The 12,586-nt window shown below is 36.8% G+C and overlaps 1 protein-coding gene across 1 annotated transcript in view; it reads right to left on the minus strand.

Moving 5' to 3' along the window:
* The window catches only part of IGF2R (insulin like growth factor 2 receptor), an 80,562-nt gene that overhangs the window by 32,355 nt on the left and 35,621 nt on the right, over window positions 1–12,586 (minus strand). Inside the window, exons 20-27 of the mRNA XM_026705083.2 lie at window positions 11,000–11,101; window positions 10,154–10,255; window positions 9,020–9,185; window positions 6,847–7,014; window positions 5,897–6,040; window positions 4,648–4,826; window positions 2,589–2,676; window positions 1,062–1,280 (exon numbers count right to left, since the gene is read on the minus strand). Of these exons, the coding sequence (XP_026560868.2) occupies window positions 1,062–1,280; window positions 2,589–2,676; window positions 4,648–4,826; window positions 5,897–6,040; window positions 6,847–7,014; window positions 9,020–9,185; window positions 10,154–10,255; window positions 11,000–11,101 (1,168 nt within the window). The remainder of the gene's footprint in view (window positions 1–1,061; window positions 1,281–2,588; window positions 2,677–4,647; window positions 4,827–5,896; window positions 6,041–6,846; window positions 7,015–9,019; window positions 9,186–10,153; window positions 10,256–10,999; window positions 11,102–12,586) is intronic.

The raw sequence follows: 12,586 nt of genomic DNA on the forward strand, positions 1-12,586 counted from the left end.
TAAGCGTATATGTGTGGAGAGAATGAGCTATCCTTAGCTGGAAGAAGATTCTTAGACTTGTATCAAACAACTAACATAGATATGTTTCTGGGAGAAGGGAATGGAAGTTTTAACAATCTAGTTTTAATCACCAGAATACTTCACCCTACCAAAACTTCCAATGCTAGTCTTTACATTAAGTTGAGCAATCACACAAACTAATTCCTGCATATTATTTGTCCAAGATAAGCCAAAACCATATATGTTCATTACAGACATAGACAATACATAAACATAAAGAGTTCTCTAGGGCCTTTGTCTTTCCTCTTTTCCAAAAGTCCCCTCTATCAGTTTGCCACTACTCTGTAATCTGGAGGCACACAGTCTTTGCTTTGGACCACAACTCCCACAAGTCATAACAACTGGCCATTATCACTGTAGCTTTTGGGATTCACAAACTACATTCACTTGTGAAAACTCTTAGTCTGGCTCTTCCATTGAGACTTGTCTGGCTTGGCTGATCCTTCTGGTATACTTTTTGGTAGTTTACTTCCAGCATAGCTCTCAACCTTAACAGAACACACAAGCCGCATCTCCACAACAAGGGGACAAACATATGGACAGATTTTTGTTTATTCCACTTCTATAGCTATCCATATCTGAGTGATTGTGGGGGGGACAGAAATCACTTAAGAGGTAAAGATAAAAGCATATACCTAAGATACATAAACTGACAAGTATATGCATTTATATACTGCATGTATAGATTTGCATATTTATAAAAATGCACAGAAATTAAGAATTCCACAGTGCTTTCAGATGAATTTAAAATTCTGTGAAGGTACGGGGGAAAGGACATTAACAATCAGCAGCAAAGTGTTTCATCTTAGTTGGCCTATTGTAATCACACGGAGTTATTAGCATACCCAGAGGACTGCTGGCTGTGGAAGCAGAACTATGCAGCCACTACAAATCAATCTCAAGTTAGCTAGAGTAATATCAAACGTGGGGATTCAAGAAAAGTTCCATGAAGACATTTGCTTGGATAACAAATCAAGGCAACAATCTGAGAATGACCTTACCTGCTATTTTTTTAGCATGTGGCTCTTGTTTTTTAATTTGACACGATGACACAACATCTGCAGTGTTGTTAGGTTGTTTGCAAAGCCCCGTTGTTAATTTATCACAAATTCTAAAGTAGTAGTCATATTCTTCGGTGCTGACTTTAATATCATTCCCACGAAGTGGTGACAAGTTATATACATAACTATATCTTGGATCTTTCACTTGACAATTCTCACCTTAAAAAAAAAAAACCAAAACCACAAGGGAAAAATTATGATCTAATGCTGTAGAAAGACATAGTTATTTATTTAAGACAATCACTTTCTTTCAGAAAGTTCCTTTAAACAGAAATTCCAGTGTACAAATTTTTGTAAAGCAAATTGACTATAATTAAAACTACTTTCACAGTAATAGATTATCCAATGCAAGTATCAAAAGCAAAATCTGTTCTGTGTCAAGAAACATGGAACTCTGGTGGTACGGTGGTTTGAATGCAGTATTGCAGGCTGCCTCTGCCCACAGTCTGGAGTTCAATCCTGATGGGCTTAAGGTTGACTCAGCCCTCCATTCTTCCAAGATTGGTAGAACGAGGATGCAGATTCTTGGGGGCAATATGCTGACTATTGTAAATCACTCAGAGAGATAGATTTAAGTGCTACTCCTATATAGCTGAACCATTCTAGGTATGATGTAAATTGTCTGAATTAAATTTGAAACAGCTTGATTGTTCCAGGTTTTGACCACCAAAACATTGAACAGGAAGGCCTTATGGGGCAAGTAGTGCATGGCTGGTGCATCATGCCCCACTTTCTCCACTTCATGTTTGCATGCATGTGCACCATCAACTTCCTTTCCATTACCTTTCCTTAATGACTACTCTTGTTTTTTTCAATCATCTTCTCACTTTGAAAACTATATGGCCAAAGCATATCGCTAAAAAGCAAACTAAAGAATATATAAGACGTTAAAAATGGCTCCACACTTCTAAAGAGAATCAAAAATTAAATATTTTATGTATTTCATTTCTCTTCACAAATCCTCCCTTTTTCCTATATATTTTATATAACTAAAAATATGAAAATGTTACATCTCTAGCAGTACAGACAATTGTTTAGTTACACAATACTTCTGCTCCAGGAATCACTTGTTTTCTGAACATATTACATGCATCACACCCAGATACAAAAAGTGAGGCCATTTCTTCTGGGCCAAAACCCATCTCTGGCCTATAACAAATACTGAAGGCTCCAATTCCAAAAAGTAAAAGGTAGAATTAGGTCAATAACAATTTTTTATTTGGTACATTAAATTAAAAAATAGTTAATATTAGCAACTAATAATTTTTGATATGGGATGTATATGCATAATCATATTGTTCCCTATATGAAATAGTTGAAAGTTAAGAATTCTGCCATATGCCCAAATTAAAAAAGAACTTACAGGGCATTTAAGTTCAAGATAATACTAATCTTTCTTCTTACATAATAAATATAAACTTATTCATGAGTTTTAAATATATAGGTTGAACTACAAAACTCTTTTACCTTCTGCTCTGTGCACAGGGCAAGCTGCTAGAGTTCTCCAGAGAAAAACAAACTCACAGTCCTTTTCATATTGAAACACTGGTGATCCCTAAATATAAAGATGAAAAGTTTGACAGGTTTCATGCATGAATGAATGAGCTTCTGATTCCCTTACATGCTACTGAATCACCATTCTCTGGATTCACAGGCAATTATTCCATTCAAGAAGAGAATTTTATTTCTGACCTATCATTTCACAACCCAACTAATCAACATTGGTACACAACAGACATGATTGATATTGTGGGACAATGTATTTATCTGTATCCCCATTTTAAATACCTTTGCAGCAGAATTACAGTAATGATTGTGGGGGAGGATGACAGGATTCTCAAGTTGCAGACATTTCATCATATACTGGCTATTTTTGTAACCTATGGAAGCAGCCTTTGTTCTCTTTCTTCTTTAGAGAAGTGGCAGAGTGTATTTATCTATCAAATTTGGAGACTGCACATCTTACTCACTTACAGTATGAGGGAGGGAGGGAGGGAGGAAGGCTAAGACTCTGAACTGTGCATCAAACTTAACTTAAAGCCTTTTAAGCCTAAATAAATAAAACTTCTCATCAACCTGTATTGCCACATCTCCTGAGGCTTTCTCTGAAGTGGAAAAATGGAAATGAATGTTCAAACTGAGCAATATATGCTGCTCAATGTGAAACAGTCATTTTTAAATAATGAGAAAAACAGAGTCTTTTATTTTATTTTACTTTAAATTTAGTAACCTATTTTAGCAACAGTGATAGGATATATTGTACACCTTTAGAAGCAGAAGAAAGTTTGTGAAGCTATTCCACGCAAATCAACTATAATCATATGACACAGGTACAATGTATTATTACTTTTGGAGTCCCTCATTCTCTTCAGAAGAGGGTGAGGGAAGGGTGTTAAAGACTGCTCTAAGGGAGCCTGGACAGTATATCAAGGAGCCATCCAGGGAAGGGATAATGTGTAGCTGTACACCCAAGTTTCGTCCAACCAAAGCCTTCGAGGTTAGAAAAAAATGAAAAGTCTTGGAAAAATGCACCTATATTTTTAAAGGAACAGAATTCCTAAGCTTCATGACACATTAAAGAATGCTGCAACAATACAGACAAGTTGGAAAAGATATGAATGACAGATATAATTCCAGCCTGCAAGGTTTCAAAAAGCAGTCTTGGTATAGCATCTAGATATTGAAATACTAGACTTTGCATATGCAGTACACAGTATTTTTCAAACCTGGTAACTGCGAGAGGTATCTTGGAGACTTAGTGGACAGCCAATTAAATATGAGTCAACAGTGTGCAACAGGAGCCAAAAAAGCCAATGCAATCTGAGGTTGCATTAACAGAGGAATACAATCAAGTTCAAGGTATTCAAGTTCAAGGGAGGTACTAATACCACTCTATAAACCCTTAGTAAGACCACAGCTAAAGTACTGCATTCAGTTTTGGTCACCACACTGTAAAAATGATGTTGAAACTCTAGAAAGAGTGCAGAGAAGAGCAATCAAGATGATTAGGGGACTGGAGACTACAACATATGATGAACAGTTGCAGGAACTGGGCATGGCTGGTCTAGTGAAGAAAAGGACAAAGGGAGACATGATAGCAGTCTTCCAATATTTGAGGGGCTGCCACAGAGAGGAAGGGGTCAAGCTATTTTCCAAAGCACCTGAAGGCCAGACAAGGAATAATGGATGGAAACTGAACAAGGAGAGATTCAACTTGGAAATAAGGAGAAATTTACTGACAGAGCAATCAACCCATGGAACAGAAGTTGCCTTCGGAAGTTGTGGAAGCTTCATCACTGGAAGCTTTCAAGAAGAGATTGGACTGCCATCTGTCAGAAATGGTGTAGGATCTCCTGCTTGGGCAGGGGGTTGGACTAGATGATCTACAAGGTCCCTTCCTACTCTTAATCTGTAAGTAAGTAAGATGTATGACTTCAACTCAGTAGGTTGGCTATGGAATTCTGGGATTCCACACACCTTAAAGTTGCCAAGTTTGAAAAAAAAAACCTGCTACACATGAACTTACCATAGCTTGATCACACTGGAAAATTATCCGTGTTGAGTACTGTTGTTTATCTTTGCATTTGTCTCCACTTAAATACACAATACTAAGGGATCCATCAGTGGCAGCCTGAGGACTTATTTGAATGACACCAAGATTCTGGCTTTTATTGGCATATTTCACACAAGCTCCTATTACGCCAGCTGCAGCCAAAAGACACATTTCAAAATAGAAGTTTATGTTTTCCAAAAGGGTTGCATTAATTCTTTTTAAGAGGGGCTCAGAGGTAATTTAACATTCTTTTCTCCTTTTTTTAAGTTAATCATATCTGGACTGAAGACGTACTAATTAAATATACTCAATATGACTTCGTTGATACACAAGGGGTTTTTCTTTACTTCCCTTAGTTTTACAGTTGGCTTTCCGTACAAAATAAAATAAAATTGGTTTAAAACTATTATTTCTACCTTTACATTACCCAAGCATCAAACTGATAATTGCTATTCTCCCCTATTATAACATACATTCTAACATTACAATTCAATCTGACAAAGATAGAAGAATAAAAGCCAGCTTAAAAACCTTTTAGAAACAGTTCAATCGATTCTTTAAATCAGGGGTAGTCAACCTTTTTATACCTACCACCCACTTTTGTATCTCTCTTAGTAGTAAAGTTTTTTCTAACCGCCCACCGGTTCCACAGTAATGGTGATTTATCAAGTAGGGGACAGAACCCCTACTGCCCACCTTGAAAGCTGGAACGCCCACTAGTGGGCGGTAGGGACCAGGTTGACTACCACTGCTTTAAATCATTTGAAGATGCTGAAACAAACTATTGCCAGGTTTGCACAAGAGAGGTGCCTAACTGTTTGTTTAGCTTTGATTAATATGATCGGCAAATGAAGTCATCACAATGCTTGGGAAAGATGAAAAAGAAGAAAAAAAGAGAACGACCAGCAGCACGGTGAATAGATTCAGTTAAAATAATGATGAGTGCACCATCGGAAGACATGAAAGACCAGATCATCATGGAGAAAATGTATCTATGTATCGTAGGAATCGACAGTGACTAGATTGTACATAATTAATCAATCAATTCAATAAAGCGTAACAAAATTACAACTGGGGGGAAGCTTGCAGCTCATGAGTAACAGGATACAGATTCCTGATTCAATCTATTGCCTGAACCTTATCACTGTAATCTGTTCAACTATGTCTGCTCATTTGAATTCTAAGCTCAAACCTACATCATCAGTTAACCTAGGATACTTACCTGGACATCCAGGTATATAGGGAAGTGGCCTGCAAACATTGAGATAGAAAGTTCTTTTTTTGGCATCTGTTGTCGTATCCAGGGCAATCCAGGGTTCATGATCTCTGCTCAAGTCACTCAGATCATATTCATTGCCATCAGAATCTGAAAACACAAGCAGGAACTGGAAATGCTTGATTAAATCAAATCCTCCTTATCCAAGTCAGACCCCCAATTTCTAAAAGGTTAGTCATCCAAGCCTGACATATGAAGAGCAAAGCAATAAAATAATATTAAAACAAAATATGCATTGTGTAACCAGAAGTTTCTACAAATAAATGTTGGCTGCTTCACTATACATAACTTCCTAGTATATTTATTTTAAATATTTAAGAACATCTCGAGAAATAATCAAAAAATGTATATATGTAGGTACTATACACTCTCTCTGTGTGTGTGTGTGTGTGTGTATGTGTGTGTGTGTGTGTGTGTGTGTGTATAAATATAACTTCTGAACCTCCCACGTTTAAAAAAATATTTTTTAAGGAGACCGAGCATTTTAAATTTTCACCTAAAATATCTTTGCAGTATTAAGTCAAAAACTACTTAGATGTTTCTTCTTTTTTAAAACATAATTTACAAGAAAAACCATTAAAGTACCTTAGGCAAAAGAGCAGATTTGTAGTATAATAAAAAATAATTTCTAAATAGAAGAAGAAAATGACTAGCACCTCAAAAATCAAAGATTATACTACTAATATGTTTTAAAACAGTTCATGCCTTCTGTGGAAGGATAATGAAGTCACACGTGAGCTCAGAATTTCTTAAAGTCTACATCTTTTAAACCAGATTCCACTTGAAAGATCTTTAGATTCTAGAAAATAACAAAGCAGATACCCATAACTCTGAAATTCCACTACTTACTATTTGAACATAAGACATGGAAAATTCACCTTTTCTAGTTTACTTACCAGTGACTTGGCAATCAACTGGAACAGGTGGGCAGGCTAATGCTGTGTAGAAGTTAAAGTAAGTATTATGAATATTTCGTGCAGAATTCATTTCTTCATGTACAAATTTGAGTTCTCCAGGATAGGACCGATTACAAGTAAAAGTGATGATGAAACTGTCATTAGGCCCTGAAGAATGAAAATAAAATGTCAAGACAAAGTATTCTCCACTTCTGTTCAGGTAGTGGTATAAACTACAGTACCTAGTGTCAGCCCTGGTGTGCCTGGCAGCCCGGAGCTGCCATTCTGGCAGGGAACAGAGAAGCCGGGATTGCCTTTTACGTGGGGACCTGAGAATGACACGGCCACCGTGACGCTAAACTCCCCAGACCGCCGAACCCACACCAGACCCGTTACCGCTGCTGACATCAACACCAAACAGCTGTTGGGTAGCAACAGGGTTCAAACAAAAGCAGGTGCTTTCACACATGCGCACTGAGTGCGGCTGGTGATGGAACTCTGCTGGACTCCCTGCTTAATGTCTAATGACTCTGCTTAGGGAAGAATGGAGGGTGGGGCACACATGTGGGTGGCTGGGCAGGCCTAGGGAACAGTTTAAAACAGCAGGACAGTAACTGGATGGTTAATCCTGACTTTGAATTTCCAGTTGATGGATGTCAGTTCGTGTCGGTGTTTGTGAGGGAGAAAATTTTTTACAATTCAGTACTGTGGTTTGGGGTTTTTTTCCCTCATGATACATCAGAACCTGACACTTGGAGCTGGGAATTCCATTGCTAAGTCTGAGTTGCTGTTGTTAGACAAATCCCACTTAGGCATAACATCACATGATTGTCATTTGCAACCTCCCACTGACTTCCCTATTGGTTTTGCTTGTCAGAAAACCGTAATAAAAACAGCAAAGGCAGCAATCATGTGAGGGACATTGCAAGGTTGCAATTGTGAGCCAGTTGCCAAACATTCACCTTGCTATCACATGACCTTGAGAACACTACAAAAGCCACAAATCCAAGAGTTAGCCATAAATCTCGTTGTTCAGCACTATCATAACTTCAGTCACTGAACAAGTGACTGCTGAACAAGGACTGCTGTGTATGTTGTTCCTTTAATTCTGCACACACTGAAACATCAGACAGTAACAAGAGCAAAAAACCCCACAAGAACAATACAGTTAAATGAAAGGAAATGGATTGCAGCGACAGCAAGGGAAAGACTTTCACCCAGGTTCAGCTTGTACTTTGAAAAAATAAAATGTGTTTCCATGACTGAGTCAGGATACATTTACTAGTATAGGTTAAAGAAAGAGCAAATATTAAAGTATGATGGAGATAAATTATACACTGTAAGCAAAGAACATTTCCTACAATCTCTCTTACTGGGCTTTCTTATATATCTTGAATTCCACATCTCCAGATTTTTAAGCTCCAAACTCTTTTTTTTTTTTACAGGAATGTGGAGAAGAATTAAACTTTTATGTCTATGGATTCAGAAGGTGGGCAAACATATAAAATTTTTAAAGCAATAGCCAACAAGCTGTACACTGTGCATTGGACATAAACTGTTTCAACTCTTACTCTCAAAACGATGCTATAGAGCACTGCACACCAGAACAACTAGACACAAGGACAGTTTTTTCCCAAAAGCCATCACTCTGCTAAACAAATAATTCCCTCAACACTGTCCAACTATTTACAAAGTCTGCACTACTATTACTATTAATCTTCTCATCACCCCTTGTCATCCATCCCCTCCCACTTGTGACTGTATGACTGTATCTTTGTCACTTGTATCCTTACGATTTATATTGACTGTTTCCTAGTATGACTTGATTGCTTATTGTACCCTATGACTATTATTAAGTGTTGTACCTTATGCCTCTTGATGAATGTATCTTTTCTTTTATGCACATTGAGAGTATTTGCACCAAGACAACTTCCTTGTGTGTCCAATCACACTTGACCAATAAAGAATTCTATTCTATTCTATTCTGTTCTGTTCTGTTCTATTCCTTTGAATTAAGAATAATAGGTGTTTCTCTAGGTATGAGCTTTAGGAACCACAGATTGCAGAAGAAAGCCTGATGGGCGCTGCATAAAGACTAAATATTATCTTGCGAAAACATGTAGTGACTAAATTAAAAAGAAAACGTTTACAAAGAAAGCCACTCTCATTTTACCTGTATAAGTAAGTGAAAGATACCCTTCTGTAGACAACTGAAGAGTTTTGTTCAGTTTCACCAAGCGAATATTTTGCAGGTCTTCCGTTTCACATCCACCAATTGAATCATCAATTTCAGTACCATGAATAGGCCCACATTCCTTGGCTGGTCTACAGATACTTACCTAAAAGATTGAACACAATCAACGTATGTTAATTTTCTACTATTTGATGGACATGATTATCAAGACAACACTTGGTAATTGCATCCTCCTCTTTTATTCATGTTATCTTTACAAGATTTTTAGCTCAGTCAATAGAATATAAATGTAAGCTTTGAGTTTGATATGAAAAATTCTAATTCCACAGTAACAGCTCTGTAAGTTGCCTTTTACCCATCTAACTAGCCCAGGGATATCAAACTCACATCATCGCAGTGGCGTCACATGATGTATCAGGACTTTTTTCCCCTTCGCTAAAATGGGCGTGGGCAGTGCATGACGCATCCGGCCTGCAGGCTGGGAGTTTCACAGCCCTGAACTAGCCCATATAAGTCATCTAACTCATAATGCAGTATTTTCTGTTCTGTTTCATAGCAGCTTTGCAAGATTTAAATGACCTGTCTTTTACATTTAACTACTAAATCCTGCATATAGATAATTTGTTCAGTCCTTGGGCTAGAGCTTTTCGCAATGTGTAGTTCACAGTATATTTATTTGCTGTTTATTAACATTGGTGTTTTTTTCAAATTTTATTAAACACATTATTTAAAAACATTGAACATGGTGAAATCCATTTGATATATCTTTTTGTCTTACATCTTATAATATATATTTCTTATATACATTTATAAATATTGAATCTTTTTACATTTAATTTTCTTTTAATACATCATCCGCTATCTTCTGTTTTCATTTAATCACATAGTCTCAGATATTCTTTCTACAAATCCTGTTTCTCTTTTCCATTTTGAGTCCTCCCTTTTCATCCCCACCAATGATAAATTTTGTTATTAACATCTTATTATCAGGAATTCTTTTTACAAAACCCAAGATAAGGTATTGAGTGCTTTCTATAGTTCCCTCAAGAAAGTACACCAATTTATTAACTCATTTCAGAAAAATTGTAAGAACTAAGAAACTAAAATTATTACCATGTAGCTCTTTTTAATTCCTTCGACAATGTATGCTTTTTCCAAAGCTAAAGGTTCCAGGTTATATAGAAATCCAGTGTTTGGGTCTTTTACAGAGCAGCTCTGCAGGAAAAGACACAATTCCTAAACTTAAAACATTTGCAGCCTTAGAAATAAAGAGTCAAGGAAGTAATATCTATCATATAGTTATGATTATCTAGAGGTAAGTTCAAAGTTATTTATATTCAGGATATTTACCTTGTTGAAAGTCAAAGGATATCAAGTGAAGTAAGGTTAGTAATATTTACAAAAGTGCCCTCTATCTACAGCAGTGTTTGTACCAAATCTTGTTTGGTGAATCACATACAAAGTTTAAGGGCTATGCCATTTGTGTCTCACATCTTCCTTGGAAGTTTTTTTTTTTTTTAAAAAAACAGACTTTAAAGTTTGTCCCAATAAAATTTTTAAGAGAATGATCTAGGAAAATTCGATTCAACAAAAAAGATATTATAAAAAGTTGACTAAAAGTGAATTCTAACATCAGTATGCTATTTAGAGCTCTTTGTAAGTTTGCTTGCTTCAAGCGCTTGCCTCTACTATCTTAGTCATCTCCCAGAAGCCTTTCTACATAATGAAAATTAATAATGAGTTCCGGGGTAAAAATATAAAACTAGAATTAGTCTTTGCAGAGGAGAAAAAAAGAGGCAGCTGAAACAAGATTTCACCCATAGCATATATGCAAGCTATCTTAGACTGAATTTCAGATCAACAAGCAAAAGATGGATTATGAGGATTCACATTTAATATATATGGATCCTTCTAACCCATCTTTACACATAGCATGCAAGTATAAGCCTATTCTCTTACCTGAGACTCGCCTTGTGTAGTGGTGACTGGACAGGCAGCTTCAGTTTCCCACAGAAAAGTTGCAACACAGTCTTTCATCTCTACAAATCTCGGGCTGCTATTCTGGAAATATAACAGGTTCAAAAATTATGATAAGGAATACATTGAAAGGAACACCCTTTATTTTGCCAATTTTGGAACAAAACTTTGGAAGGGCAACAAGTCAATTTTGAAATTGCTCTGGAAGAGGGATAAGTAAATCTGAAATGGGTCATTGTTCCAATCTGACACCCAGTTTCATTGGAACGCTGATACCGGGCAATACTAAAAAACTAAGCAGAACTGGACTTGGTTAGTACCTGGGCAACTAGAAAAATAGCATGGTGATAGACTAAGTGGAATATACTCAACTGTGCTCTAAAACACAGAATTTGTTCAAGCATTATCACTTCTATTTAGGAATAAAAAAACCTACAATAGTTTATTCTCCAGTTATATCACTTTTAATAATATAATCTGTAATAAAAAAAGCTAAATTCGGCCTGGTTAATTAACTTGGGTGTCAAACTTGCGCCCAAATGCTATCATCACATGACATATTGCAATTTCCCCCTTTGCTAAAATGGGGATGGGCGTGGCCAGTGCATGATAGATCCGGGCTGCAGGCTACAAGTTTGACACCCCTACTCTATCCTATTTCCCTCTCTTCTGATTTCTCAACATTGGGAATTATTTAGCATACTATAATAACTACATATATGTGGTCCTTGTTAAGGTGCTTTGAAAATGTTCCAATTCTTTATGTTTCTGAAAATTTTAGGGCTTTTTTTGGTTGTGCTTTATTTCCAGTCTTGAATGATACTTCAGTTGGATGAAGATGAAATGAATCACAAAGGTTTCAAAGCATATGTTGGAGTATTATGATATAAAGATTACTCATTCCACTCTTACCTGAAGAAGTATAAAGCCATGTACATTTCAGCACTATGCCTTCTTTGTTGATCAATGGAATTACACTGCCTGTGTTGAATTACACTGCCCGTATGAATTACACTGCCTGTGTGGAATTACACTGCCATATGTGCAATCTGGGGATCCTCCTGGACTCACAACTCTTACCAACAAGCAGATGGCAGTCATGGCTAGAAGGGCCTTCACACAACATTGTATTGTGCATCAGTTGCGCTCATTCCTAGATCAAGGGTTTCTATTCACACCCCCTCATCCCTAGTCACCTCCCTGTTGGACTATTGTAATGTGCTCTACATCAGGCTTGTTAGGAATGTAAGTCACCTAACAGCTATTTGGGTTGACAATATATAAACCAGGATAAACATTTTAATACTGTATCTTTAAGAATGCAAAAAAATGTAATTGGGTGTGGTTACTCAAACGGCCATAAGATGGAGCCAGAAATCTGGGTTGTTTAGTCTTAGTCTTAGTCTCAGAAGAGAGTCTCAGTCTCTGTTTCCTTCTGTTGAAGAATATTGCCGTCCCTCCATTTTTCCTAATTGACTGTTATTCATGGATTTGATGTAAGTCTGATACAAGGCTGTACCTCAACAAGGCTGTCCCTGAAGAGTATCTGGAAACTTCACCTAGTGCAAA

Source organism: Pseudonaja textilis, chromosome 1, assembly GCF_049901715.1.
Source record: "Pseudonaja textilis isolate UNSWEBS1 chromosome 1, rPseTex1.2, whole genome shotgun sequence".
Classification (NCBI taxonomy): Eukaryota; Metazoa; Chordata; class Lepidosauria; order Squamata; family Elapidae; genus Pseudonaja; species Pseudonaja textilis.